General features: G+C 42.5%; 1 protein-coding gene across 3 annotated transcripts; it reads left to right on the plus strand.

Moving 5' to 3' along the window:
* The first annotated feature begins 1,667 nt into the window (after positions 1–1,667).
* On the plus strand, positions 1,668–25,943 carry ttyh3a (tweety family member 3a). Of its 3 annotated transcripts, XM_085783854.1 has the most exons (16): positions 1,668–1,965; positions 2,423–2,671; positions 5,696–5,868; positions 8,086–8,197; positions 8,345–8,565; positions 9,254–9,349; positions 10,317–10,389; positions 11,293–11,368; positions 14,915–14,970; positions 15,641–15,733; positions 16,604–16,696; positions 17,504–17,640; positions 19,058–19,231; positions 19,692–19,767; positions 21,246–21,347; positions 23,589–25,943. In XM_085783854.1, exons 2-15 carry the CDS (start codon positions 2,546–2,548, stop codon positions 21,324–21,326), a joined length of 1,587 nt encoding a protein of 528 aa, XP_085639980.1. In that variant the 5' UTR covers positions 1,668–1,965; positions 2,423–2,545; the 3' UTR covers positions 21,327–21,347; positions 23,589–25,943. The 3 variants fall into 3 exon arrangements, with proteins under 3 accessions (XP_085639980.1, XP_085639982.1, XP_085639981.1); XM_085783856.1 differs by lacking the exon at positions 21,246–21,347 and having other exon boundaries at positions 1,670–1,965; XM_085783855.1 differs by lacking the exon at positions 1,668–1,965 and having other exon boundaries at positions 2,419–2,671.
* Positions 25,944–26,106: the final 163 nt, after the last annotated feature.

The raw sequence follows: 26,106 nt of genomic DNA on the forward strand, positions 1-26,106 counted from the left end.
CTTTATTTTTTTTATTTACTACCTATTAAAGCTTGGTATAGTCTACACATTGACACAGTATCTTGCTTTTTAACCCAAGTCAGAGTTAAACTTTCATGTAGGCTAACACCAAAAGTTACATGACCAGCTGGATAAAGCAGGCAACTGAAGTTTTTTCCAATTTTGGATCCACACAATTTGATTGATTGGTTTGTAATTTGTACCATTTAAATATCATATTATCTATGTCAGGTCTTCCATGGCTGAATATCTCCATAATGACATAGCTACAATTATCCCCATTATCTACCTATTTGTCAAGTCTGACAATTAATAATAATCAAATAGGCCAGTTCTGTGTATAAAATATGAAGAAATGATCTATCATTAATCACTGAAACACCTTCCAACTGTTTTTGTTTTTCGTTTGCCCCCCCCAAAACAATTAAAAACCCAAATACCTTGAAAAAAGAGGAAACTAATGCTCACATTTTTTTGTATTTTTTTTTTCTGCTTTTGAAAGCGACCTTAACAGTTCAATGGGCTCTATGCAACAACTCCACTACTTCCTGAACTTAATGCTGCTCCTTTAATTCCTGTCTTACATTACTGGACAAACTTAATCCAGGTGTGTCTGACCATTGTTGTGAGGTCAGACACACCTGGATTAATCAGTTGGTCCAATAATGTAAGACAGGAAATAAAGGAGGTGGTTTATTTCAGGAAGTAGTGGTGCTGTGCATAAAGCCTATTGGTTGTAGCCTAATTTCCTTTTTTTTCAATCACTTTATCAATTATAATTTCAGAGTGTGCTGTTGCCCCCCCCCCCTATAATAAACTGCTACTTCCAGGGGCATTTACCCCCCACCCACCCCCTCTGGGGCCCCTGGTCATGTTCACCACCTGTAATTTCAACATTGAACATCAAAAGTAACAGTAACCTAAACCAGAGTATCTTTGCCTAAACATTAAAGCAGATATCATCGGCACGGCCGTTTCGGCTAATGCTGTGTTCAAGGCAGGCTTTTGAAACCGTAAGTTACAGCTTCAAGTCACAACTACGACTTGGTAGCGTTCCAGGTAACCCGTAGCTCGTGTTTTTACCGTCCTGTTGTCTGTGAAAGTTCCCTATAACGGCCACTCGTAACTTCCGACCCGTGAACTCGTACCAGATCGAACTGGTATGACTTCACAGGAAGGAAAAACACAAAGTACGAGTTTCCTTGAACGCACCATGAGTTAGCAGCCCCCGCCCTTGTCAGGCATCAATTGGTCCTCGTGCTACGTCACCACATTCACGCGCATCCCTTGGCTGCACACACAGCCCTTCATGCCGTTCTCTCCCCTCATTGGATAACACTTGTATCCCACAAGGAAAATTTTCTCCTCGGGTTACAGCAGAGCAGAGTGACGGAGAGACTCGTGTTTAGGCTGAAATACTTCATGTAAGTGATTGCTGACGGAAAATAGGACTATTTAGGACTTATATTAACAAAAACATTCCACTGATATCTGCTTTAACTGGATTTTCTGAGTGGCGTCACACTGGTTGGCCTCTAGGTGGCGCTGCCGGGTTGTTTTTGTACCGGTGAGACCGACGGGGCTGTGTGCTGGGCCGGGGCCGGGGCTGGGCGGCTTGCCAGCTGGGTTAATGCCGTGAACAGTCACCGTGGTGCTGGCTGCTCCGCCGCCACAGTCTCCCAATGGTAACTGGATGGAGGAGGAGGTTTAACTCGTTTGAAGCTGCTGCTGCTGCTGCGGAACAAGAGGACTGAAAGACATGAGCCGAGGAATTACACGCTGAAAGAAACAAAGAAAGCAACAAAAAACAACACAGGATGTAACGTGGAAAAGAAAAAAAAACCGCAGAACAGGAGGAGGATGTCAAGAAGAACAAAAGAGACTTGTTGTTGTTGTTTTTACTCGACTCTCAGCGGATTCAACTAACCAGCGGCTAAACCGGGGCTAACGTTAGCCACGCTACGGGTACAGTTAACCAGCTTCAACTAGTAAATCGCTTTAATTATCAAAAATTTTAATTGTGAAACAGACCACAGTTCTCGTCTAGTCGGGGGGTGTTGACTGTTAACATCACAGTAGGACCACCCCCCCAAATAATGACCCAACTCTGTTAGTTAGTTGACAGATTAACAAGCTAACTAGCTATGCTAAGCTACTAGTTTTGTCAAGTTAGCGAGCGGGTTGTGTTTGAAACTGACAATGTAGTGAAATATATGCAGCATTTATATTGTGTATTTTTAGTGAATAATTAAATATTTCTAATTGGCATTGGCGAAATGACACTTTAAACTTTTAACAGGTATGTTTTATGAGATAAGCTAGCTTCCGGGTGCTCGTGCGCAACAATAATGATTCTTTTTGTTTTGTTTTGTTTCTGTTTTGTTTTGTTTGCTTTCATCCCGACCCGGGCACAGACAGACAGGCAGGCAGACAGACAGGCTTTATGAAGAGGAGGAGGACTCCCCTGCCTGTTTCAAACAGTTTCGAGCATCGCTGCTGCTTGTTTGTCTGCTGAGCGCATCTCATTGACGTTTAGCTGCTCGTCATGGCAGCGGTGGTGAGCTACTCTCCCCCGTGGTGGGTGAACCTGCTCCACAGACTCCCCCACTTCAACCTCAAATTTGAGCAAACCAGCAGTGATTTCCAACCAGAGGACTGGACATATCAACAGGTAAAAAACAAAAAAAAAACACCTTAACTGACTCCATTGCTTTGTTATCAGGTGACCCTGAGCAACCTAGACATTATTTTGGTGATTAAATGTTTTAATTAGTAGCTTGTGTACATGAGCGGTTTGTGAGTTCAGTGTGCTCACTTTTATTTAGGGCTGTGTGGTTGTGATGGTGTAGATACGTATGATCAGTGACAGATGACCTCTTTCCACCTGTTCTTCCGCTTCACCTTTTGATCCATGTCGCCATCTGTGTGAAGCCCTTTTATCCATGCCTTGACCTTTTCCAGACACCAACCAGCTGGCATTGGATAGTCTGAGCCAGGCCACCTAGGTTGGCCGAGGACGGTGACCTCAAATGTTTATTTCCTTTTAATAACAAACAGTTTATGTTATTCCACATGAGTAACATGTTGACTTTGACGTGCACTTGTGGTAAAGATCCGTATTATACTCAGATTAAAGAGGTCAAAGTGGTCACAAGGGTCCAGAAGGCGTCTGCACAGCCCGGTGAACAGCTTAGACTGGGGGAGGGGTGATCAGCATGACATTTGCTTCAAATAGTTAATATTAAATAGAAGCTCTGATTGTGGGTCAGGTTTTATAATAGCATTAGTATCAAGTTTACTGCAGTTACTTATTTATCCGGGTGCAGCTGGTTTCTGTTAACCATCGACTGGGTGCAGGTTACTCCTCTCTGCAGAGAGACTGTGCATGCATCCTGCTTTAAAAGTCAGAAAAACCGAAAAGTCCAGTGTCAGATGGCTCAGCCTTAACTTCAGATTACATTGCGTTCTTTTTGGTTTTATGTTCAACAAAGAAATCCCTTACCATCTGCGAAAGCTGGGTAATACTTAAATTCTGTGGAAACAGCTGATTCAACAGCTCAATTAACTTAATCCTATGTCTGGTAAGATAGCGAGTTTTTGTTGTTGTTGTTGTTGTTTGTTATGGACACATCAAAGAGGAAAATATCTCGACATTATTTGATCATAAAGTCGTTATCTTTAGTTCGTTAATGAACAGACTTTGTGTTCCCCTTTCAAAAAACGCGTCATTACTGAATCCTCTGTGGCGTTGTGGTTTTTAGAAGTCCTCTGTGAGGCAGGGTGATTAATGTGTAGCATGCCAGTTTCAGAGAGCGCTGGCGGAGGGAGTGACAATAGCTTGACAGGGAGCTCTTACCAGAAGTGAAAACTGTCAGACATGGAAGAATTTATAGTGTTAACAACGCTTCCCTTTTGCTATGAAAGTGTGATTTTGAAAATCCAGAAGTGAATCACACTTCCTAAGAAAAGGGAACCGATCCAGACAGTCCGCGTCAGCTGTGTTGGCGTGTGGAGATGTTTTAACCCTTTGCACAGACATTCATGTCAGTTAGTTCAAGTGGTTTAAGTTTACACTCCCCTTTACTTTGGTAATTCACAGTCTTCAATTGGTTATTGATTTAGTTGGAGCTAATCAGACACAAATTAGCATTTTAAAGGAACGTATTGTGTCTGTTTGCTGAAAAACCATGATTGTCCCACTTTACTTTTAGTGTGTAGCTCTCAGGAGTATGATTGTGAATCTTTATCCTGGTGGAATATGGGACGGGTTCATTGACTGGATAATTGCTACAGCTGTGTTTGTGTGACGCTCAGCGTGAACAGCGAGAACTTGAGCATAAACAACACCAGTGTAAAAATGAGAGTGTTCAGAGGAGGAAGCCTGATGTATTCGATTAAACCCTAATGCGCATTTTATTAAAACGTGTGTGCAGCCAGTTCAGCTGTTCAAGCGCATTATCTCTCACGGCTCTCACACATTTATCTCGACAAAGGCAACATAAAAGTGGTCATCATTAGGCTAGCTCGCTAAACCATAATTATTAACCTCCTCAGATGACAGGCTGCTAATTACACAGCGCTCTTAGTCAGGCTTGAGGGGAAGTCTTGTCGTGTCCAGATGGCTGAGCTGTCATGGTGTCTCACTTTTGTCTTATATGGAAGTGATGCATCAAACCTAACACGCAGTGGGAGTATAGCCTCTTACTCCTGGATTGCCTGCTTGGCTGAACTGAATCATTCAATGGCATTTCAGTCTGATAAGCAACTCTGTCTTGCTTGTCTCACAGTCAACATTAAACTGGCCAGACTTTATGCTGTTGAGCCTGCAACTGCTCACTGGTTCCCACACACTGGTGTAAACAGTTCGATAACCACTGCATCGGGGTGTGTCTAGTGTCCGTTGCTGCTTTCGATGCTTCATTGAGGAAAACCGAGCAAATGCAAACAACACTGGATTTTTTTCCCCAAAACAAAAGTGGCAGGATGGAAATCTGCGCCAGCCCCAAATCCTCAAGAGTGTACAGTGAGCACAGAGGCCTTCTGTGTGACCTACATAAGAAGAAGTACTGCTGTGGGCTGAGAAGTGTAACGATCACTGTACACTACAGTATATTTCTCCATAACTGGTCAGTTAAATTCTGCCAGTGCAGAGTGATGGCAATGGTAATATTTAGTAGATAATACCAGTCTTTCATTTTAGAGTTGTATAACGAGTGTTTATCGCTGCACTTCTTTCACACATCATTTTGTAACACCCTCTCTCTCTTTCTCTCTCTCTCTCTCATTTAAAAGCAGCCTTTCATTGTGGGCTTTTCAGTTGTCTCAAGCAGTTAAAGTCCACAATTAGCTCTGTATGTCTTGGGGCCTTAATGAATAGGCTGTTCTGTACTTCATCAAAATTGAAAGTGGCCTTCTCATTGTTTTGTTTTTTCTTTGTCAAATCACAGGGAAGATGGGCTCTATTATAGTGTGTGCTTCAGGGTGCTTGTGCACAAAAACATAACTGCAGCTTTTAATTCAGAACAATAGGGAAGGCCACTGTAAGCTTCTTGTTGCACACAGTTTTTATTATTACAGATTGTCGTGGACACAAATCAAGAAAAGCTTTTTGAAGGCCATTATCCTCATCGTTATTGACATGTAAGTGGTGTTATAGAGTTGGACTTTCCATAACCGCCTCCTTCTGTCCCATCAGTCCATCCTGTTATTGGGAGGTGTGGCGCTCGCCTGTCTGGCCCTCGACCTCCTATTTCTACTCTTCTACTCCATTTGGCTTTGCTGCCAGCGGAAGAAAAACGTGGACCAGCAGCCCAACGCCGACTGCTGCTGCACGGCCTGGTGTGTCATCATAGCCACACTTGTCTGCAGGTGAGCATGAACACAAGGTCACAATGTATCCTCAGGAATGGTTACTTACTGTTGTGTTGTACTGTTTCATTAAACACATGATACTGATTTCTCTTATCACAAAACTTGAATGTTGTAATCAGACAAATTGGTGCATCTTTCAGAGAATTTGTATCTGAACTCTCCGAGTGTTGGGGCATAAATGGGAGTAGTGAGTTAAAGCGCATGGTCTTGCTGTAGGTCACCCGCCATTTTCTTCTGCATGTGTTTGAGAGACCTCAACAGGAAAAAGGCAAAGCAGCTCTCAGGAGTAAACCCTCAAGATGCACACTGTCTGCATTTCTTGCGAATGTCAGGTCCCAGTTGTGCTTTTGGTGGTAGCCACTTTGCATTTACACAAACACAAAGACACAGGAAGAGGCACAACATCAGCCTGACAATCTTGGCTGAATATTTAAATTGTGTGGTCAGCACTAAAACCAGAGGCAAGAAGCAGCCTTAGACGACAAGAAACAACCCGTCTCCCTCTGTCCTCAGGGTACAGAAAAAAAAAACAGCCAACAATGGGTTTGAGATTCTTTTCAGTTTTCTCAGTATTTTTGTGAAATACTGTGGAAGTGTAAATTTACCAAAGCAGAAGAATATGTTTGCAATGTTTGACCGAGTTTCATCACACACACACAGAGTGTACCCATGCTGAACTTGAATAACATTTCAACAACACAACATATTATATAACCTAACAGTGTAATTGCTACCCAAAAACTGCACATCTAAGGCAGAACTAACATCTAGACTGACAGCCCCACTTTTATCGTAAAGATTTACAAGTAAATTTAAGTTATCCCATAATAAAAAGAAAACTGCTGCTACTACTACTATTACTGTATCTTGGGTTGTTTCAGTCACACAAACCCTGCACGTTAATGCTGAGGGAATTTATACATGTATAATTAAACACAATAGGAACACTATGTACATTACATTGACTTCAGTGTTACATTATCCTATTTTATTTTTTAATTTTGAAAGCGATAGTGTGAGAACTGAACCATCTGGACATGCTTTCTATCCTTGAACACTGCATTTGTATCCTGTTCCTCCTTCTGTTGATGGGCCACTGGAGAGCCATCACGGTCGATTCGGAGTAGCACAAAGAGCTTGGGGACCTGATGAGTACAAGAACTGCATCATAATCACTGTATCAGTGTGTACTGGTACCCACGCACAAATGTTTTTAGTGGAAGCAAGTAAATCCAAGTTGGAGACATTTCAGGGCTTTGTTCTGTTTTGCTTTTGTTCTTCTGACAGGAGAGTCCATCCTTTGGCATCACTACACAAAGCCCTGTACTTCTCTTAAGGGTATTAGGATTGCCTTTATTTTCTTTTCCTGTTTTTTTTTTTTTTTTTTTTTTAGAGTGCAGAGTGAGCAGCACAGTTTTTTCCACAGGTACACATCACAGCAGGGAGTTCGGTTTTATTTTTATGATGATGACACGGCCGCTTCTGTTCACCCTTATTCACACTACAGAGTGTGAGAGGAAGAGATTAGCAGCCGTCCAGGAAGAGGGAACCCCAGCGATGGCAGGCTGGGCGCTGTTAGACTTGGAGCGACTCGCTTATCATGATCGCGCTTGATGAAATCCACCCTGGCATAAGACGGAAGTTGGCCAAAAGACCAACAGCTGCAGAAGAGATAACTTTAGATATATTATTATTATTTTTGTAGCTAAAATAGGAAGAAAACAGGAAGCTTTCACACTCTGAATAGCTTCCACTCTCCTCTGCATATCAAGAGAAAAGATTGACAGTTGTAAACAAATAATTTATCAATATTCTCCAGCATGTTTTTCCTGTGGATGTACCTCAAGACACTGTTGCCCGTGCATTTGCCGGAACTGTTTTTCTGCAACCTGAGGCCTGTCTGTGCAAATGAGAGCTGATCCCCTGCCTCAGTACGGCCTTTGTCAGCCCTAGTGAGGAGTTTGGGGCATAGCTGGTCCATTCCTCTGTGTTTCCATGGTTCTGTATGGAGTCTTTCTGCTGGAAGCTGAAAGGAGCCTGTTGACTGGGGTCCGCGCCGACAGGGTTAACGTAGAGTTCACACGCCTCTCCCACTGCCTCGCTGCTGCGCCCCCCCTTCACTCGCTCTCCTCTCCTCTCTGTGTCTTTTTTAGCTAATCCCTCCTCCTCACCACCACCCTGTCTCCCCTCCCTTTTCCTTTTGTCTCCCCTCAGCGCTGGCATTGCTGTCGGTTTCTATGGGAACGGCGAGACTTGTGATGGAGTGAACCGGCTGACGTATTCCCTGCGCCATGCAAACCGTACAATCACGGGAGTGCACAAGCTGGTAAGACTGGAAGCAGAAATTATACCAACGTAATCAATAATTCATCAGCCTTCTGCCACGAGCAGCCCTGGTTTCCACTATCACTAGAGCTGTTGCAGTGAATCTGAGCCTCAGCCATGACCTTCTTTGTCCCTGCGATGATTGTAGGTGTATGACAGTACGTCCTCACTGAACCAGACAGTAGAGAGCGATCTGCAACAGCTTGAGGCCCAGTACGCACAGCATGCAGACTACCTGTCCATCATCCAAAAGCTGCAAGGCCAGCTGGACGAGCTGGTCAGACAGATGGTGGAGATTCCCTTCTGGGACAACACCAACATCTCCCTGGAGGAGCTTGCCGTCAAGATCGAGCTGTTTGACTGGTACAGGTATGTCTGCAACAAGGCATACAGAATAACACAACATGCAATTGCGAGTGGCAGCAGCAGCAGCAGCAGCAGCAGTGTTGATAAACTTGATACACCCATGATTCATTTGCTCCACTGTTAAACTTACATCCCTGCGAAGACTTGACTGTCACTCATCTAAGTTCAAATAATGTTGAAAGGTTGAAAGTTAGTCAGGCTTTTTCCCTCGACAGTACTCTGTTGGATATCTGTCTGCAATCAAATATCTGAGTGAACCCAAAGCAGGAAGAATTTAAATCCTGCCTTGAGTTTCTCAGTTTATTAAAAGATATTGAAGACAGTGTTGTGTCAGTCCCTCTGGGCCGCGCTGAGTTCGCCTACATGTGCCTAAAATTATAAATATGCAAGTGGCTCAGAGTTTAGTTTTTAGTTTCACAGTCTGGGAGACTGCTGTTAATTCAAAGCAGAAATGACATGAGATGAACATTATCAATGCAAATTAAGGTCATTCATGTTGTCCAGATCTGTGTAATTTCTCATCTCATGTTTTATACATGCACATTTTTACATAGCAAAAGTGATATTGTGACATCCTTTGAACAGTGTTAGTAGAAATCATTAAGATTGCTTTCAGGAGGAAGCTCTACAGAGAGATGGTTTTCTGTGCTGCTCTCAGCCATTTGTTGTTAATGGCATTTCGTCTGCACAGGTGGCTGGGCTACATAGGCCTGCTACTGTTCGATGTCCTCATCTGCCTTCTGGTGCTGTTCGGCCTCATTCGCAACTCCAAGGGAACGCTTATAGGGTGAGTCTCGTCGTGAGATCATGGCCACAAAGACACTCGAGGGATAACGATTTTAACTCTGGTCATATAATGAACAGAAATTATAGTACATGAAGCCCCTGACTCATCAGAGCCAGGATGAATTGTGTCCTTAAAACCAGTGGCCAGGTCACAATTCATTTTGCACCACCTCAAATCATAATATCTTCAGTATATTGATTACTTAAATGAATCTTTGTGACACTCTCCACAGGTTTGCCCAATTGGTTAATCCCTATTTTGTATCATATACACCAAAATGCAACCCAGTAAATTCAGTAGACAATTATATTTTCTCCTTTAATAGCAGATAAAGGCACATTAATGATTATTATTATCAATTTTATATGTATTTATTCTCAGCAGTGGTTCAATTTATTCCTCTGTGGACAAATCAGTGTATATATATTTCATATATATATATATATATTTTTTTTTTCTTTAAAACCGCACCTATCCCATTGAGATTCCATAATGACAGTATTTAGCTGCATTAAATTTAAATAATTCATGCAGTCTGTGGTGTGAGTCATTAAGTGTCGATGGGCCTACGCAGCTCCACAGCCGTCCTTTCCTCCCCCTCTGTTTTTCATTTACATCAGTAATTATTTTCATTGTGCATGAATCGAAAAATAATTGACCAACACACTTTCCCAAAGCCTGAGTCGTTGAATATGACGTTTAGTCTGACCGACATTTGAGAAACCAAAGTTATGAAGTTTTTACTTTAAATTGTCTTGAACCAAGTAATACAAATAAAAACCTTTCAATGAATCAACTTTCCATCACAGCTTTCCATTGGCTAAAACAAAGACATTGGAGGTTTAAAGTGCTGTTTTACCTACAAAGAATAATATGAAACTTGTCATCTTGTGTGTTTGATTGTTGATGTGCACATAAATGACGCTGCAGGTTGAAAACACTTTACACCTCCTCTTGGTCTCCCCAGGGTGTGCTTGTTTGGTGTAGTGGCCCTGGTTATCAGCTGGCTCTCCCTGGGGCTGGAGTTGGCCGTCTCCGCGGTGAGTGTTTCCATCAGAGCATGATCCTGTTTTCCAGGTAGAGCTACACACTTGATTGCGTATAATTGGATAACACAATTTTTGTGTGCACAGCCAATGACGAAGGACGGTGAATTTTGTTTCATTCTTAATCTGTCGACGAGTTTAAATATTTATTAAATGTGTGCTGAAATACACTGGGTGATCATTAAAACAGAAACACTTGTATGATGCTTTTCTGTGCAGCATCATTCCCCACTGAAGTAGACCGTAACAACAATGTGTTTGTTGGGAAGTATAATATTTGAGGAAATAATATATTAGACTGAATGAGGCAGTGCAGTAAAATGGAAGTGGGGGGTTATTTTTGTGGTTACTCAGCATTTTCCAAAAATCCTCAAGTCTAATGATGGTGATTAAGATCTGTGATCACAAGCAAAAACAACTGGGATTAGCTCTGTAGCCATAACATAGTAGCCCTTGTTCTCAGGGGGCCAGAGCAGCTAATTCAGGGCAGAGAAACTATTTAAATCCAGACAACAAATCCACAATGTTCGCATTTTATTTTTTTTAATGACTTAACGCAAACTCACATTCTTATTATGTTTATTTTCCAGGAGGATGAAAAACATTGATGAATGTGAATATTTATGCAAATTAAACATTGATGCGCGGGATTTCCTCCCCTGCAGATGAATCAGTCTTCACACCTAAATGGGCTTAATTTAGTTGTTGCGATCCGTCTCAGCTGAGCCACAGTCAGCCTGTGGCGTTGGGAGTGTTTTTAAAGCTGTGATCAATTACTCCCATGTTACATGGAAGATGACGGTGCATCCACAGTCGTGTCTGCGACGCCACCGTTTCACACTATTGTTGTTAACATGAAGTGAAAATGTGTGACTGTCTTGTTTTGTTTTTTTCTAGACCTCCAGTGATTTCTGTGTCGCACCTGACACATATGTTACAAAAGTGGCATCCCAGTATGGAGTCGTCAATCAAGGTATGAATCACATACACACAGGTATAAGTGTTATTCACATGCATCTTGTAAAGAGAGGGCTTTGTGTTCACTCAGGCAGCTCTTCAAAATGACGAATATTAGTCATCTAAAATTGCACAGGACGCGTTATTGTGCTGCAGTGAGACGGCATTGTTGTAGAGAGCGGGGACTCGGTCTTGTTCACGGCCCATAAAAAGGCTTCTAAATTTACTGGCACATCTGCAGCAGGGTCAAGGGGGCGATGGGAGGCCTTTTTAAACAGTACAGAAGTCTCTCTGTCGCATCTCATTTCAGTAATTGCCCAATCTGTCTCATGATGGGATGCGTGTAAGAGGGGAAAAATGGTGCCTTGGGTTTGTGTGTGTGCGAGGCAGAGTGTATGAGGGAGATAAGGACAGGGGAGGAGGGGGGTCGGAGACAATATATTTCCTGCATGCATCCCTCTTTAGTAGTTGGAGAAGCCAAATGAAAAGATGGTGTTTTTCTCCCCCCCGAGCCTCCTTTCTGTCCTTTCTCAGCAAAATGGGGTGATTTTCTTGAATACACAATTCAAGCTTTTGGGCAGAAGATGGGACATCAGCTGTGGATGTTGCACCATATCCATGAGCACCAACTTCTTCTATGCACTGGACTGCATTATTCTGCTGCTGTGAAGCTGTATTTTTCCCCCGGGGGCTGATTCATGCAGTATGGGGGTTTTCACTTCTATTTTTTCCCCCTGAGTCACATGTTAACTATTCAGCAGTTCAAATAAATCTCTATCTGGTTCAATGAAGGAACTATATCTCTAATAATATATATTATACATATATACTTACTTTTACCAACAAATATCCGCCGAGAAAAGATAACTTGAACTTAGCTCTTATTTTTCCTTCTTGGCTCTTTCCTGTCTGTGTTATCAAGAGGTTTGTCTGCTGCAATTTCAAAGAGTGTTATTACTACACTGGATTTATTACTTTCCTCCCCTGGATGGCTGTTATATTCTCTTGAACATGCATCATTTCAACAACCCTGGCTGTTATTTTTCAGCCCTCTCCTTTCTCCTCATCAGTGTAATAAGACAGTGCGAGTCTTTCTCTGCTATTCTGCTGGTTTATTTTGTAAAACCTGTATTTTTGAAAAATGATGAACATTTCTCTTCCCACGACTTCATAGTAAAATATGCAAATCTGAACAACTTGAGCATGTACTCGGAGGCCAGACTCTCTGCAGAACATTTGCTTGTTCAGTTTGGTTGATAACATGGCAGCCAGCAGTTCCTCGTGCTCGGAAAACCTATGATAACAAAATATTCCGCGAGCGTTTTCTGTAAAGCTCCAGGGAACACCGGAACCAGATTTGTTTTGACTCTCTAACCCTGCCAGAAATTTTTTAACCTGCTGGGATAGTGCGCTGCCAAATCTCTGTCCAATAAGCAGGCTCCCTGTGACTGGAACCATGGCTCACTGATAATCAATCTGATCGTAAAACAGAACAATGTCCCTGTCTTGTCCGCTGCTTTGTCTCGTTCTGAGGTTTTCGTCACCGAGTCCTGGGCAGAGCGAAGTCTTCATTTTCTGCTACGTTGAACAGCAGTGAAAGAAGAAATACTTTCGACACCAAGTAGCACAAAAACTATGATGAAGCATCAGTTTTTCCATCCATTACCAAAAGTCAGACGACAGGAAATCTGCTCTTCCTGACATTTGCACGTGTGGGTGGATGTATGAGAGCTGGATCGACAGAAGCTTGCTTGATATACTTTTTTTTTCTGCAGCGGAAATTCTCCTCTTATGCTCAACTGTGTGGGAAAGAAGCTCCTGACACAGCAGAGTGTGTGTGTGTTTGTGTGTAGACAACGTCACATGCACCATGTGTTAGGTCGGTGGTGGTGGTTTTCTCACAGCTTGTGTTTGTGGACGTTGCTGTCGCTCTGTAGTCGCCTGCCTTCCCATCTCATCCACTCCTACTCAGTGTTATATTTTAGAGGAAATAATTGAAGTGGGGGTAGCAATATCATGTGAAAGTGCCAAACCTTAGCTTTGTGGCGTCGTACTCTTGAGCGGCGAACAAGTTCGGTCATGTCGTTATTTAACCATATCTCCAGAGATGATGTAACCGCTGTTTGTGGAGTTCTGCAGGAGGCTCTGCAGTAAGAAGGGTTGTACCTAAGCCGCTCCACTGGATGGTCGCTGCTGGAGTTTTTGCTGCGTCAAGGGGAAAATCACATTAATTCATTCATTCTATTACGACACACGTGAACCTTTTTATTCTCTCGGAACATTTCACCTCGGAGCTCAGGATTAGCTCAGCGGGCGCACGGTTACAGCAGCAATCAAGCTCTCACAGCTCAGCAGGTAGCATGACAAGACAGATGTAGAAAAGAAAATGGAAATCATTCTTGCCTGCAAGAACAAAAGAGCAATAGCTTAAGCAGTGTACAGTGTAGTGTTTAATAAGAGGCGCCAGAATTAATAGACATCACGCTTGTCTTTTTAAAGTGCAGATAATGGATCTACAGAGAATTATCACCTGGATCTGCGGCTCCCTTTGGTTTTTACAGAGCTTTACAGTGAGTTTCAGCTCATTGTTTAGGTGTGAGCCTGAGCCACAGGTTTATTGTTAAGATTCACTCCCACTGCTCTCGTAGTGTTAATTTCACCCTCAGCAGGCAGCTGCAGTCAGAGTAAAATGGTATAAAAACCCTCTGTACTCTACCTGCTCGGAGCCAAACACCAGCAACAGCCAGCTGGTGAACATATTGGAGCATTGAGCAGTTAAAGAGCCTGATACGTCCTTCAGGAGTTGGTAGAAACAAAAACAAAAAACCCAAAAAAGACAGAGCTAAATGAAAGGGAATATTGGAGTTACACTTGCCATTAAGATGAAAGTGCATCTCTAAATGAACAATAATGTCGCTGTGTAGTTGCTGAATGTTTGCATCAGCAAGTGCTTGTTAACAAAAACCACCAAACCAACTTGAAAGGTGATGATTTGTCAGTGAATGTACCACGAACAAAACTTAAAAAAAAAAAAAAGCCTTTAATTGCTGTGTGAAGCTCCGCTGCTGCACTCTGCTCACCCTGGTCCAACACACTGTGTTCCTCTCAGCCCCAGCCAGCCCCCTCCTCTGCTTTTCAAAGTAGTCCAGTGTCTGGAGCTGAGCCGCTGCCGTCTGAAATCCAAACAACCATGTAGTTAAGACTGCACAAACAAAACAAGCTTTATGTTGACTAAGGCTTGACTTGGCTTTCACCAGACAATTAGTCTATTTATCACTTTGTTAATCAACAGGAAATAAGTAAACGGCTTTCCTGATGCAGTTCACGAATTGTTGGACCATTTATGTATTTGCTGTCTTTTCTTTGCCCCGTATGTCCTGATTTATTTTGGGGTTTGGACAGTTTGAAAGATGCTGACCTCTTAGGGAATAACAGAACAAAATGATGATGTGCAGATAATGTGGTAATAAAACTAAATAATTGTTACTTTCAGCCATACATGGGAATTTATATGACTTTGCTTACATGATCTGTTCTGTTCCTCCTGTCCTTTGACTCACAGAAATCCTGCGGTACTACCTTGGCTGCAGCTTGGAACAAACCAACCCCTTCCAGCAGGTTTGTTGCAAGTTTTTTTCTGTTCTGTTTGCTTTTCAACATGTTAAATCTAACCAGTTTTCAGTTATTAGATAGCATCTGTAATGCTTAGATCTTGGTAGACTCCACACACCATGGACATATCCATTGCATGATTAATGACTTTGTTGCTGGTAAGAATTCAAGTGGGCACAATGAGTCACTCCCATTGCCCCAAAGGCCTTTTTCCCATGCAATAGTACAATACTTCCCATTCTGCCTTGCAGGAAAAAGTGATGCAGTGAGAGCAGCTTTTCCTTAGTGTCTCTGTGCTGATAGCATGCGCCTGTGTACTTCAAAGTGTTTGTGTCGCTGATGTTGTGTAAAAGCAGAATGTCACATTTTAGTGGGAAATCCATAGTTTGCTTTAATGGACTTCCTACATTTTTTCTTTCAAGCTGCATGAATAAATCAAAACTTTTGAGTGCTGCTGAAGTCCAGGCGTCTATTATTAGTACAACTTCTATAGACAAAGAAGTGATACGTATAAAAAAGTCTTTCATCTCGCATCTATAAGCTGTCAGCCGTGCTTTCACCACACGTCCAGTCGGCTACAAAGGAAGCTATCAGCTGAGGGTTCTGGGCAATGATTAAAAATGAAAATACATTTGAGATGTTCTGTGCTGCTACAGTATTTATGTTTTTATTTCAGAAGCTTTCCGGGAGCCACAAAGCATTAGTGGAGATGCAGGATGATGTGTCCGAACTGCTCCGCTCTGCCACCAGAGAGTACAAGCAAACCAAGGTAAAGGCTTGCACCCACCGCCCCCCCTCTCCCCCACATAATCAATACACTCGTCATTACAAATGGCACGTTACAGGGTGTCTGTTATTCCCCTCTCATGCCCAGGCCACCACTAGCTGTCCCGTCCTGTACTATTGTATCATTTGTGATGACAGAATATCCCAAATGAATGGGACCAAGCGACTGAGCTGCAGAGGAGTGCAGCGCACCTGTCCACATAAAGATCTGCTGACAGCCCACACCTGGGACCTGCTTTATGTCCATTTAGCCGCATTAGGCCTTTCACTGGCTCTTGTCAATACAACACTGTGGCATTGTCCACCGCTGGTTCTTACACTGTGTTGACAGAGGCACAAATGAGAGCTGACATTGGGAATAGAGAGAGACAGAGAGAGACAGAGAGAGAGGGAGAGGGGGGCATATTTCTCTTCACATGCCCACACAGAAAAAATGTGCTGAAGTTGTGGAAAACGTTCCTATCAGGTAAATCGGACGTATTTTCTGCCGAAGCTGTGACGAAGACGGGAGACAGTATCAGACATGAAAATCTGCTTTTTCAGCTGGAGCAGCTGTGTCCTGTTGCATATTGATGAAAGAGGCATCCCTGATGAATATGCATAGACTTGATAATAAGTGAATTAATCACTTAAAAAAAACAAAAAATGCTTGCTTTCTTTTTTTTGCAACCATGTCAGCTCATTCTTGACATGAGCAGGAAACTGCTACTTGACTGTAGTTGCATTTTTTTGTAACGTTTTCATTTTCAATGTTCTTGTTGTTGTTGCGGGTGGTTGTAACATCCAAGTATCTGAAAGTTGGATTTCAAGTTGAGCCTTTTTTCAACAATGTTATTTCCTCTTTCAATTCCAGGGAAGTTTGGAGGAGATCCAGGGGATACTGAACACCACGGAGATCAGCCTACATCAGCTCACAGCGCTGGTGGACTGTCGCAGCCTGCACATGGTGAGCATGGAGAGGGGGGAAAAACTTACAAGGGAGGACAGCGGTGTCCCACCACGTCTGACGAGAAAAGACCCGGAGATTGATTTGTTGTGACATGTTTGTGGCGCAGCTTAGTTGCATTACAAAATAACCCCTCTTTTGTGCTTGTGCAGCTGACTACACCTGTCACCGCAGATAACATTTGCTTCCTTGTATGCAAGCTCTTGTCCAATTGGTGCTGGCAGTGTACCATTTATGAAGCTGGGCTGAATGATGAGTACTTGGCTGTCGCTGCGCTGTGGAGGATTTTTCCCTCAGTGGTTTCCAAACTTCCAAGTGCACACGTGTTTAGTGGAGCTCTTTTCTTCCTGCTCTCTCTCTCTCTCTCTTTCTCTCCACTGCCCCTTTATTATGCCGAAGCTTATTATTTCATGAAAATTAGACTACCTTCAGTCGAATGCGAAATGTGTTTTCCGCCGTGCGGTGCATACAGAATGAAGATTCTCAGCCACGATAATGGATAGTGGAGGCAGCGTAGTGCTTCTTTCAAAAGCTAGGTAAAGCTGTACTGTTTTCCCTGTAGTTTGCCAACAGTGAGCTCATTGGTTTGACCTAGTTTAAATGAGAACTCACAGCGGATGCATTTTAAAGACCCTTGAATCCACACACTGAAATTTAGAAACAGCAGCTCGAGCTTTTTTACAACTTCTACGTGTTTGTTTTGCTCTTTTCCCTCTTATGTTTATGAAAATGCTTTAGATCTTTTAATGTTGACTCTGATCTATTTCTACATGCCATAATTAAATCTGTGCCCCCCTCTCGTTGCAGGACTACGTCCAGGCCATGACGGGTCTGTGTTACGACGGACTGGAAGGCCTCATCTACCTTGTGCTCTTCTCCTTCGTCACCGCTCTCATGTTCAGCTCCATTGTTTGCAGCGTTCCTCACACCTGGCGGGGCAAGAGGTAAGACTTTTCCAGCGCGAACCTACAGTAAACCCTCCTTAAACTCACGGGAGCCGGCATAAAAGCTTTTAACATGACTTTGTGTACGGGACCGTGTGTACAGTAAGAAATAATTCAAGAGGATAAGCTTATCAATTAATTATGGCTTCAGAGCATTTCTTCTAACCCTTTTGTTTTGACACGACATGGGAAGAAGACAAAGTAATTTAGAAAAGAAAAACCTCTACACAGATAGGGGGAACATGAATATTTTTGTGTAAGACTTGTGTTTGTTTGCTGTTCAAAGACCGGCTGTGTTTACCAGTGGGACGAGTCCAGGAGGCTGCAGCTGCTTCCTCAAATAGATTACTTCCCGTTATCCACACTAATTGTACAGGGGTTGTCCTAAATCTATCACAACCAACCGCCTGAGCTGGTGTCGTTCGCGGCGGCGGCGGCAGAGGGGTGAAATCAGAACGATTCTGTATCAGCAGCAGATAAGGGTTTCCAGGATGCCCAGGAGGAAAAGTGGTTTTCCCAGCCGCTGCCGTCAGCTCAGCTGCACCACGTAATTAACTGATCCCTCTCTGCTGTTTGAGGAGGAGGGGGTGTTGATGTTGATCAGTTTGATCTCAGCTGGAGCTTCCTGTTATAAAGCAAAGGCTTACACGCTCCCAGTCTGTTCTTCTCAGTGGTTGCTGCTAAGCCCGTCCTGTTGTACGGCTGCTATGCTGCTTTCAAGCCAATGCCTTTGAGCCTACCTGGAATTACTGCTTGATATGGCATGTCATTAATGTTTTACAATGGATGATATCATCTCCGGTGGTTTTATTGATCTCATCAAGTCATTAAGGAGTTGGTCACTTTGTTGGTCATGTATATTCAATTGAAAATGTTCTGCAAGCTGCACCGAATGTAACTCTATGACCTCATGGATCAGACATGCCGGAAATGAACTGTGCCTCCCATGAACACAAGGGGGAGACAGACAGGCTCCATCATTGTTGCCTATTGTATTGTTACCAGACTCATTCTCACTATTGAACCTCAATATTTGCATGTTAAATCACATATGAAAGATACAGTTTTTCTTTATTTTACAGTAAGCAAATGTATTTATTGTAAAGATGCAACAGTAATTGTCCTGGAGAGAGGGAACCAGTAAGATGAGTCTATTTATACAGTCTTTGTTCAGGCCCATTAGGTCAGTGGAAAACTGCATCTTTTTTTTTGTTTCAGCGGAGCATTAATCTTGTTTCCTCTCCCTCCGGCGGTGAAGAAACTGAGTCAAAACGTGACTGAGAGAAAAAACACAAAACGTGACCACATGGCATTTTTAATGCTCCTTTGTCATCATCAGTCAGTTAGGACAGGGGGTCCCTCTGGTGGCGGTGTTGGGTGGTGGTGTTACAGTGTTGCGGTCTGTCTGTTTCTGCAGGAACGAGGAGGACAGCGAGGACGAGTCTCTGAGCCACGGGGGACGGCAAAACCACGACAACCTGTATCGGGTCCACATGCCCAGTCTGTACAGCTGTGGCAGCAGCTACGGCAGCGAGACCTCCATCCCCGCCGCCGCCCACACCGTCAGCAACGCACCTGTCACAGAGTACATGTAAGTCACGGCTGCTTCACGCTGTGATTCATCCGAGGAGAAAGCAGCGCTAAGTGAAAGGCAGAAGAGGCAGTTAATTTATTTTCACAACACCGACCGTGTTGGTGGCAGAGAGGCTGATATTAGATACTTCATGTACTAAGGAGTCAGATTATACTTCCCCAGAGAGAAGCTCGGTTTTCTTCTACAGGCTCGGCCAGCAGATGCAGCTGTTGCTCTCCAGTTGTGAAGCCTGTGAAACCCAAATCTCTCTGCCAGATGAGTGAAGCCCACTGTTAGGGAAAGTGTGGGAGGGGGTTGTCCCCCTAGTTTCTGGCCCTGTGTTGGTATGCTGAAAGCTGACTTGGAGAGTTTCATGTATACAGTATATTGTTTCACATCTGGAAAGCAGTGTAAAAATGGATTTACACTGCACTTGTGTCCTCGTTGTGTTTGATCTCACTGTGTTTTAATTCAACAGGGCTCAGAACGCCAACTTCCAGAACTCCCGCTGTGAAAACACGCCCCTGATCGGACGAGAGTCTCCTCCCCCCTCTGTAAGTGTCGCCACCCCTCTGAGAATATGAGCACTTTCGGAGCACCTCTGCCCTTTTTCTGATGAACAAAATAAATCGGCAACTATGGAATTAGAGGAACTAAACTAAGGAACTGAACCAGAAACTTTACACATTTTTATTTACGTTGCCAAAACATCCAAAGGAAGACAGAACAGGCAAGTTAAACAACGGCAGCGCCGTCAAGTTCATTTTTGTCTTTACAGATACAGAAACAGATAGAGATACAGAAAACTTTATTTATCCATTAAGGGCATAACATAAATTCATAAAAACATACATAAAGACAAATACGCACATACCAAATATACTGTATGTAGATGAATAAAACAGTATTTGCACCATAGATTACTTTTACTGCTGCAGGCTACTGTATTGCACTAATTTTAAATTCAACTCTCAATTCAACAGCCTAATAGCAGAAGGAACAAATGACTTAAGGAGGAGCAAATATACTGTTGCACCTGAAGCTGCCGTGCTGACTGTGTTTGACTTGTCAGTGACAGTCGACCCCTAATAGCTCTAACAGAAAGAAAAAGTATGAGACCAGGGAGTGTTTTGCACTTGGAACAAACGTAGAGAATGAAAAAACAATGAAAAACAAAGATTTAGTTCCTTAGTTCCTCTAAAGGTTGTTGGTTCTCTGGGAAATTTCCAGTGGGGGAAACACCCTGTTTAACAACACAGAACCACGGTCTGTACCGTGTGTTTTTGTGAAACTTAACTCGTCAGCTACTGACACATAAACATGTCAACATAGTTTTAACGGTAATTGCTACCATGAGAGTGTGAGAGTGGGCATTTGGGTAACCAGTATATACAGAGATCCATCGTACAGAGCTCTGATAAACATAGTATGATCTCACTCAGTCCTGACAGCTGAAAGTGCTTTGTTTGTAGTGTTTTTTGTCAATCTGCACCATGTCCATCACTCGTACTCATTCTGTTGGTGATGTTTCAGTCATCAAATGTTCAGCAAGCAACGTTTTTTTTTTTTAAAGATAAACAGGACTGTACATATAGTACGTAAGGGGAAAAAAAATCCTTTCACTTCCTGGTTGCTGTTTGTCTTCATGAACTTTGTCTGATGTGAATCTGAGGACTGAAACGTTGTCAGCAGGATGAATTCAAGTGCAGGTTTGTTTGTCCAGAGTTTTTGACCCTAATGCAGCTGTCACTTTGTGATGTGCAAGAATTTTTTTTATCGACAAATTTGACACAGTTTGCAGATGTTGACAACAATGTTAGAGAATGTATGAAGAGCCCACCAAGTTATTCCCCTCCTGCCCCTGCCCCCTCCCCCCACCACCACCTCGGCCTGACCCCCCTCCACCAGATCTCCTGCCTTCCCTTGTGTCTGTGTCAGCTGGGACCTACAGTAGACGCTGCTTTGTGTTACTTCTCTACCCTCTTCTTCTTTCTTGTCGTTTTTTTTGTTGTTTTTCTGCGAATCCATACAGTTGTATTTGACTGCCGCGGACAGTAACAGCGGTCACTGCTGGCAGTTAAAGCCTTCGGAGAGTTCAAGATCGTTTTGGTAACCTCATCTGCTAAGCTATCAGGTACAAAAACATGCCCGCCTCCTCCACCTGCTGGCCTGTTCCTCCTCTGTACCACCTCCCAAACTCCCAGCTCTACTTCCACCCTCTGTTCAGGTCCTTACAGGGCTGCTGGACCCCCTCCTCCCTCCACCCTCAACCTCAACCTCCCTCTGTCCTGACTCCTGTCCCACCTGGTGTCTCACCTGATGTTTGTTTCCTGTGGCCCCGGGCTGCATGATCCCCCTACACCCCCCCTGCACCACAGATGCACTGGGAGGAACACGTGAGGCCGCCCCGAGGCTCGCTGTGATCCGGTTCAGATCTGAGTCATTATCAAATGACCGAGCAGTTAAACTGTTTCTCTTTACTTTACTTTTTTTTTAATTTGCACATTAAATAACCTGCATAAACAATGAAAATAGTGAAATTAAACATTGTGCAGGAGAGGTGGAAGCCAAAAAAGGCTTATGAAAATACCTCCCTTATGTCAAAAACAACAACAGTGGTGGTCTTAAAGTAATAAGATAATACAGAAATTCATAACATAAAAAATAGAAGAGAAAAAAAGACAAATTAACATGGCAAAATGAAAGATACTGAATTAAAGAAAGAAAGAAAAAACAACAACAATTTACATAAACAAATGAAAGGTACAAATTGACAGATCCAGAAGTGTTTCTCTGATCATGTGGAACTGCTTTGTCTTGTTTCTGGGGGTCCAAGATATGACACACTTTAGTTTGGTTCAGTTATTGGGTGTGTGATAGAGAAATAACGACTTAAAAAGGTGCCACTCTTTGTACGGCCTTTCTGTTAGTTGTTATGAAGGCAGTTTAATACACACAGAGCAGGTTGTAATTCCACCTGGTTACCACATGTCTTTTTTATTTCCCAATAGTCTCTCAACTGCCACTTTCAACTATAAATATACTTTTATATATATATATATTTTGCCATATTTGAGGAAATGGTACACAGTTAGCACAGTTATATTTTCAGTGTTTTATGCTCTCTAAATCAAGAGTCATTAAATTTACACTTAATATTCTAGTTTTCAAAATGTGAAGTGTGATTATCCAGGACGGCAAAGAGACCTGATGGTTTGGGATAGAGGGGACAAAGAAGACACAGAATACACATACAATACATCATCTAGCTATGATGAGTCAACACCCAGCTGACCATGACACAAAAGACATACAACTCGAGAACCTTTTTCTTTAGAAGGAGACTAATCCAGAGAGTTACCTGCACATCAAATGGTAGCTTGTGAATTTCATTACACGTTTTAGTGGCGCCCTTTTATACATTGTACTTCCTGTTTGAAAGAGTAAAAACAAATCCACATGTGCTGATAGTTCAACACATAAAAATGACATGTATTTTGCATTAATAGTAACTCAACATGGCTCTTCTAATTTCATTAATTTAAAATAACACTTGTGGGGAGCGTGGGGGTTCGGTGGTCTGTAGTTTGTGCGTGGGGAGACCCACAGTGTGTTAGCATGTTGTTGAGGTCAGTTTCTCTCAGGTAAGTCGAGTCGTGTCGTTGAGCCGTCCACAGGCTCTGACCGGTCCGAACGGCTCTGACGGTTCATCACAACACAAGAACGTAACAGCTGAAAAGTCGACGTAGTGTCTCCACAAGTTTTGAGATGCAGCCTTTTGTGCTTGTGCCGCCTGTGTATATCTAAAAAATGCATGGGTGCATCCTACATGTTATATGAATGCCCTGCCCTGTTTACGTGCACGAAGGTTTACCACAGAACGTGAAACTATTTCAACTCTAGCGTTGGTGTGTATTTCTTCAGCTCCCTGTGCTCTGATGTCCTTGTCGTCCTCAGCTGTCGCTGTGATGTTGTTTCTGTATTTGAATCGTTGACGTCCCCTTTAGTGGAGTTCATAGTTTGGAAGGTAATCTGTGTAGGATTTTCTCTGATCTGTCGGGTGAATTGTTTTCCGTGGCACTTTACTGTGATGTTGCTTCACTGCAGCGTTTGATGTTTTATTTACCAACGTCTTAACTCAACAAAGTGCTGGTCCTTTGAATCTGTTTGCTATTCCAGACAGAGGATTCTTTTTTTTAAAGCTGTAAAACCTCTATCTTTCAGTTTCAGTTCAAATCCTACATGGAGTTTGTGTTGTGTGTCTTTAAAATAAAAATGTAAAAAAGACGAGAGTGATTTTACCCCTTTACGAGCTAGAAATAGCAAAATCCCGATTTTCATTTTCTTCTGTGTGTCACTTGTTTCTCTCCCACAGTACACCTCCAGCATGCGAGCAAAGTACCTGGCCAACAGCCGACCAGAACCCAACACCACCCCTCCAGCGCACTAGACGCCACTGGACTCGTCCTTCCTGCAGCGCCGACGTCTCTAAAGTCACATTCGATCACTCCTCCTCCTCCGCTCATTCCTCACAACACCACCGTTTACTCTCTCATTCGACTTTAACCAAACGCGCTTCGTGCTGGTTGGTTAAAGCACAAAAAAACAGAAAAGAAAGAAACTTGAGGACTTCATTTACAGCTCATCTCAGTTATCTCATGCAGATTACTGTTCCTCCAGTTCCCACAGTCCTCGGCTGGTGCTTGGAGTTGATCTGCACTCTGATGTGACAGAGCCTGGACTGACTCTCACACTCCAATTTCATTTTTTATTTTTTATTATTTTTCTCTACACATGAACGCACCGTGACACCATAGCCGTCACAGCTAACAAGGCATTGCAGTGTTGAGGACTCTGGAAGTGCTCATAGACTAACACTGATTACTACTGGTTGTTGATTTGTTATGTACAGTACTGTACCGCAACCTCTCCCTCATTGCCTTACACATAAATCCAGGAGGAGTCGACAGTTTACCTCCCAGCTGAGGAGTAGATATTACATTACATCACACACCACACAGTGACCATAGATCAAACCATCGTAGTGTAGATAAATTTCACAATGCATCAACTCAGTGGCTCAGGTTTTCCTTCAGCTCGTGGAAACTTTAAAAAACAAAAATGCAAAGCTGATATTTGCATTATTCTCCTCTTAATGTTGACATACTGTATATCACTCGTGTACATCGGCTCGTGTTTGCATTTTGTCTTAATTCAGACGTTTGGGACCAGTTTTCCTGCAGCGTTGCACGTCGTACAGGTCTGAAATTCTGAAATCGAAATATTTTTGTTTTCTTGGGACACTTTTGATTTCCTGTGGCATTTTTTTTTTAAGTACATGACTTTCTTGAGCCACTTTTTCCACAGCAGTGACTGTAACTTGTGAAGCTGTGAACTTGATACTCTCAGAGGATTTGATAAGGACAAAGATGAGAAAATGAAATGCGCTGGAATGACGATGATGATGTTGATCCATAAAAAAAAAAGAATTTGAAGAGAAGTTTTTATACTACTGGAAGCTGATTTTTTTTTTTTTTAAACGCCCTTTGAAGACGATGGTGAAGCACTGAAATACAGAAGATTATGATGTCTCGTGCATCATTACTCCAGACTTTTCTAAGATAATTTGCAGTGCCCTCAAGTCACCAGACTGCTTGTAATTCTCTCCACGTCTCGGCTTCGGCTCCCTCAACAGAAGTGGGAATTGTTAAACCCTCGTGTCTCTTCTGAGTCCGTCAGGCGACGATCTCCTCAACCAAACGCAGCAGTTCAGAGTCAAAATGCCACTCACTGATTATCTCAACAGGAAGGAAAATATGCATATCACAGTTCCTCAGACAATTCCCCCCCTGCCCTATTCCCCCCCGAGAGGAACTTGATGCATTGGCAATGCAGTGTGTCTCACAAATGTGTTTTAGCATTTATAACAGCAGTAGAAAAGGGTGAGTGGATGCTGTGAAGGGATTGTGATAACTCTGCTCTCTGTATGAACTGGAAATTGTTCCTGTTGAAGCATGACCATCCTTCAAATGTGGAATGATATATTTGTACTTCTGCTGCTTGCTTCTCTTTAGATGTGCTTTGTGACCAGTACAACAGGTGATTCTTCTTTTCTTCTTTACTTTTTTCTTTCTTTTTTTTTAGTCTGTGCCAACAAGTTAAGCACAACTCTTGCTATCTAATGATCTTTTTAAATGTCTTTACTTTTAGGCCTGTTTGTAAAGTTGACAGCTCCTGGTTTGCGTCTGCGACTTAAAAAAAAAAATGAAACATTTATGCTCTGCAAGACGTTATTACACTTATGCAGTCTTATTTCTGTTTTTCGTAGTGGTCATATTCTCTTTGTTTGTAAAACTGTAAACATTTACAAAACGGAGAAAAAAGAAAAAAAGAATAGCTGAAATTGCCGTTTCATTTTTAATTGTCTTCAAATCCTTATTTCACATTTTTAAACACTTTTTTTCTATTTGATTTGCTTTTAGATTTGTTTTTTAAATTTTCATTTTTAGAATCTGTGTTGCTTCATTAATGTGAATATGGTAAATAGATTTTAAGTTTTCATTTTTTTGTTTGTTTTCTGGTAAAGGAAAAAAATCACTGTAGATTTAATCGTGTTTTTTTTATTTTGTACATCATTTTTTTGCAATCTTTAAAATGTGTACATGTAAAAACCTGTGGTTATATGGAGCTTGAATGCTGTGTTTTAAAATTAAACAAACCTTAACTGTAACTGTGAATCTGCTCCTTGGATTGCTGTGTGTTGTAGAGAAGCTGCGCTCTGATCCTGACCAGGACCAGACACTAGGTAGCAGCAAAGCGCCACTGTTGTCAGCCAGAGGACCGAGGTACTCGTCATCTTCTCCTTGTTCAGCACTACTTTTACTCTGAAAACA

Source organism: Trachurus japonicus, chromosome 8, assembly GCF_045865225.1.
Source record: "Trachurus japonicus isolate A0001 chromosome 8, Traja_1.0".
Taxonomy (NCBI): domain Eukaryota; kingdom Metazoa; phylum Chordata; class Actinopteri; order Carangiformes; family Carangidae; genus Trachurus; species Trachurus japonicus.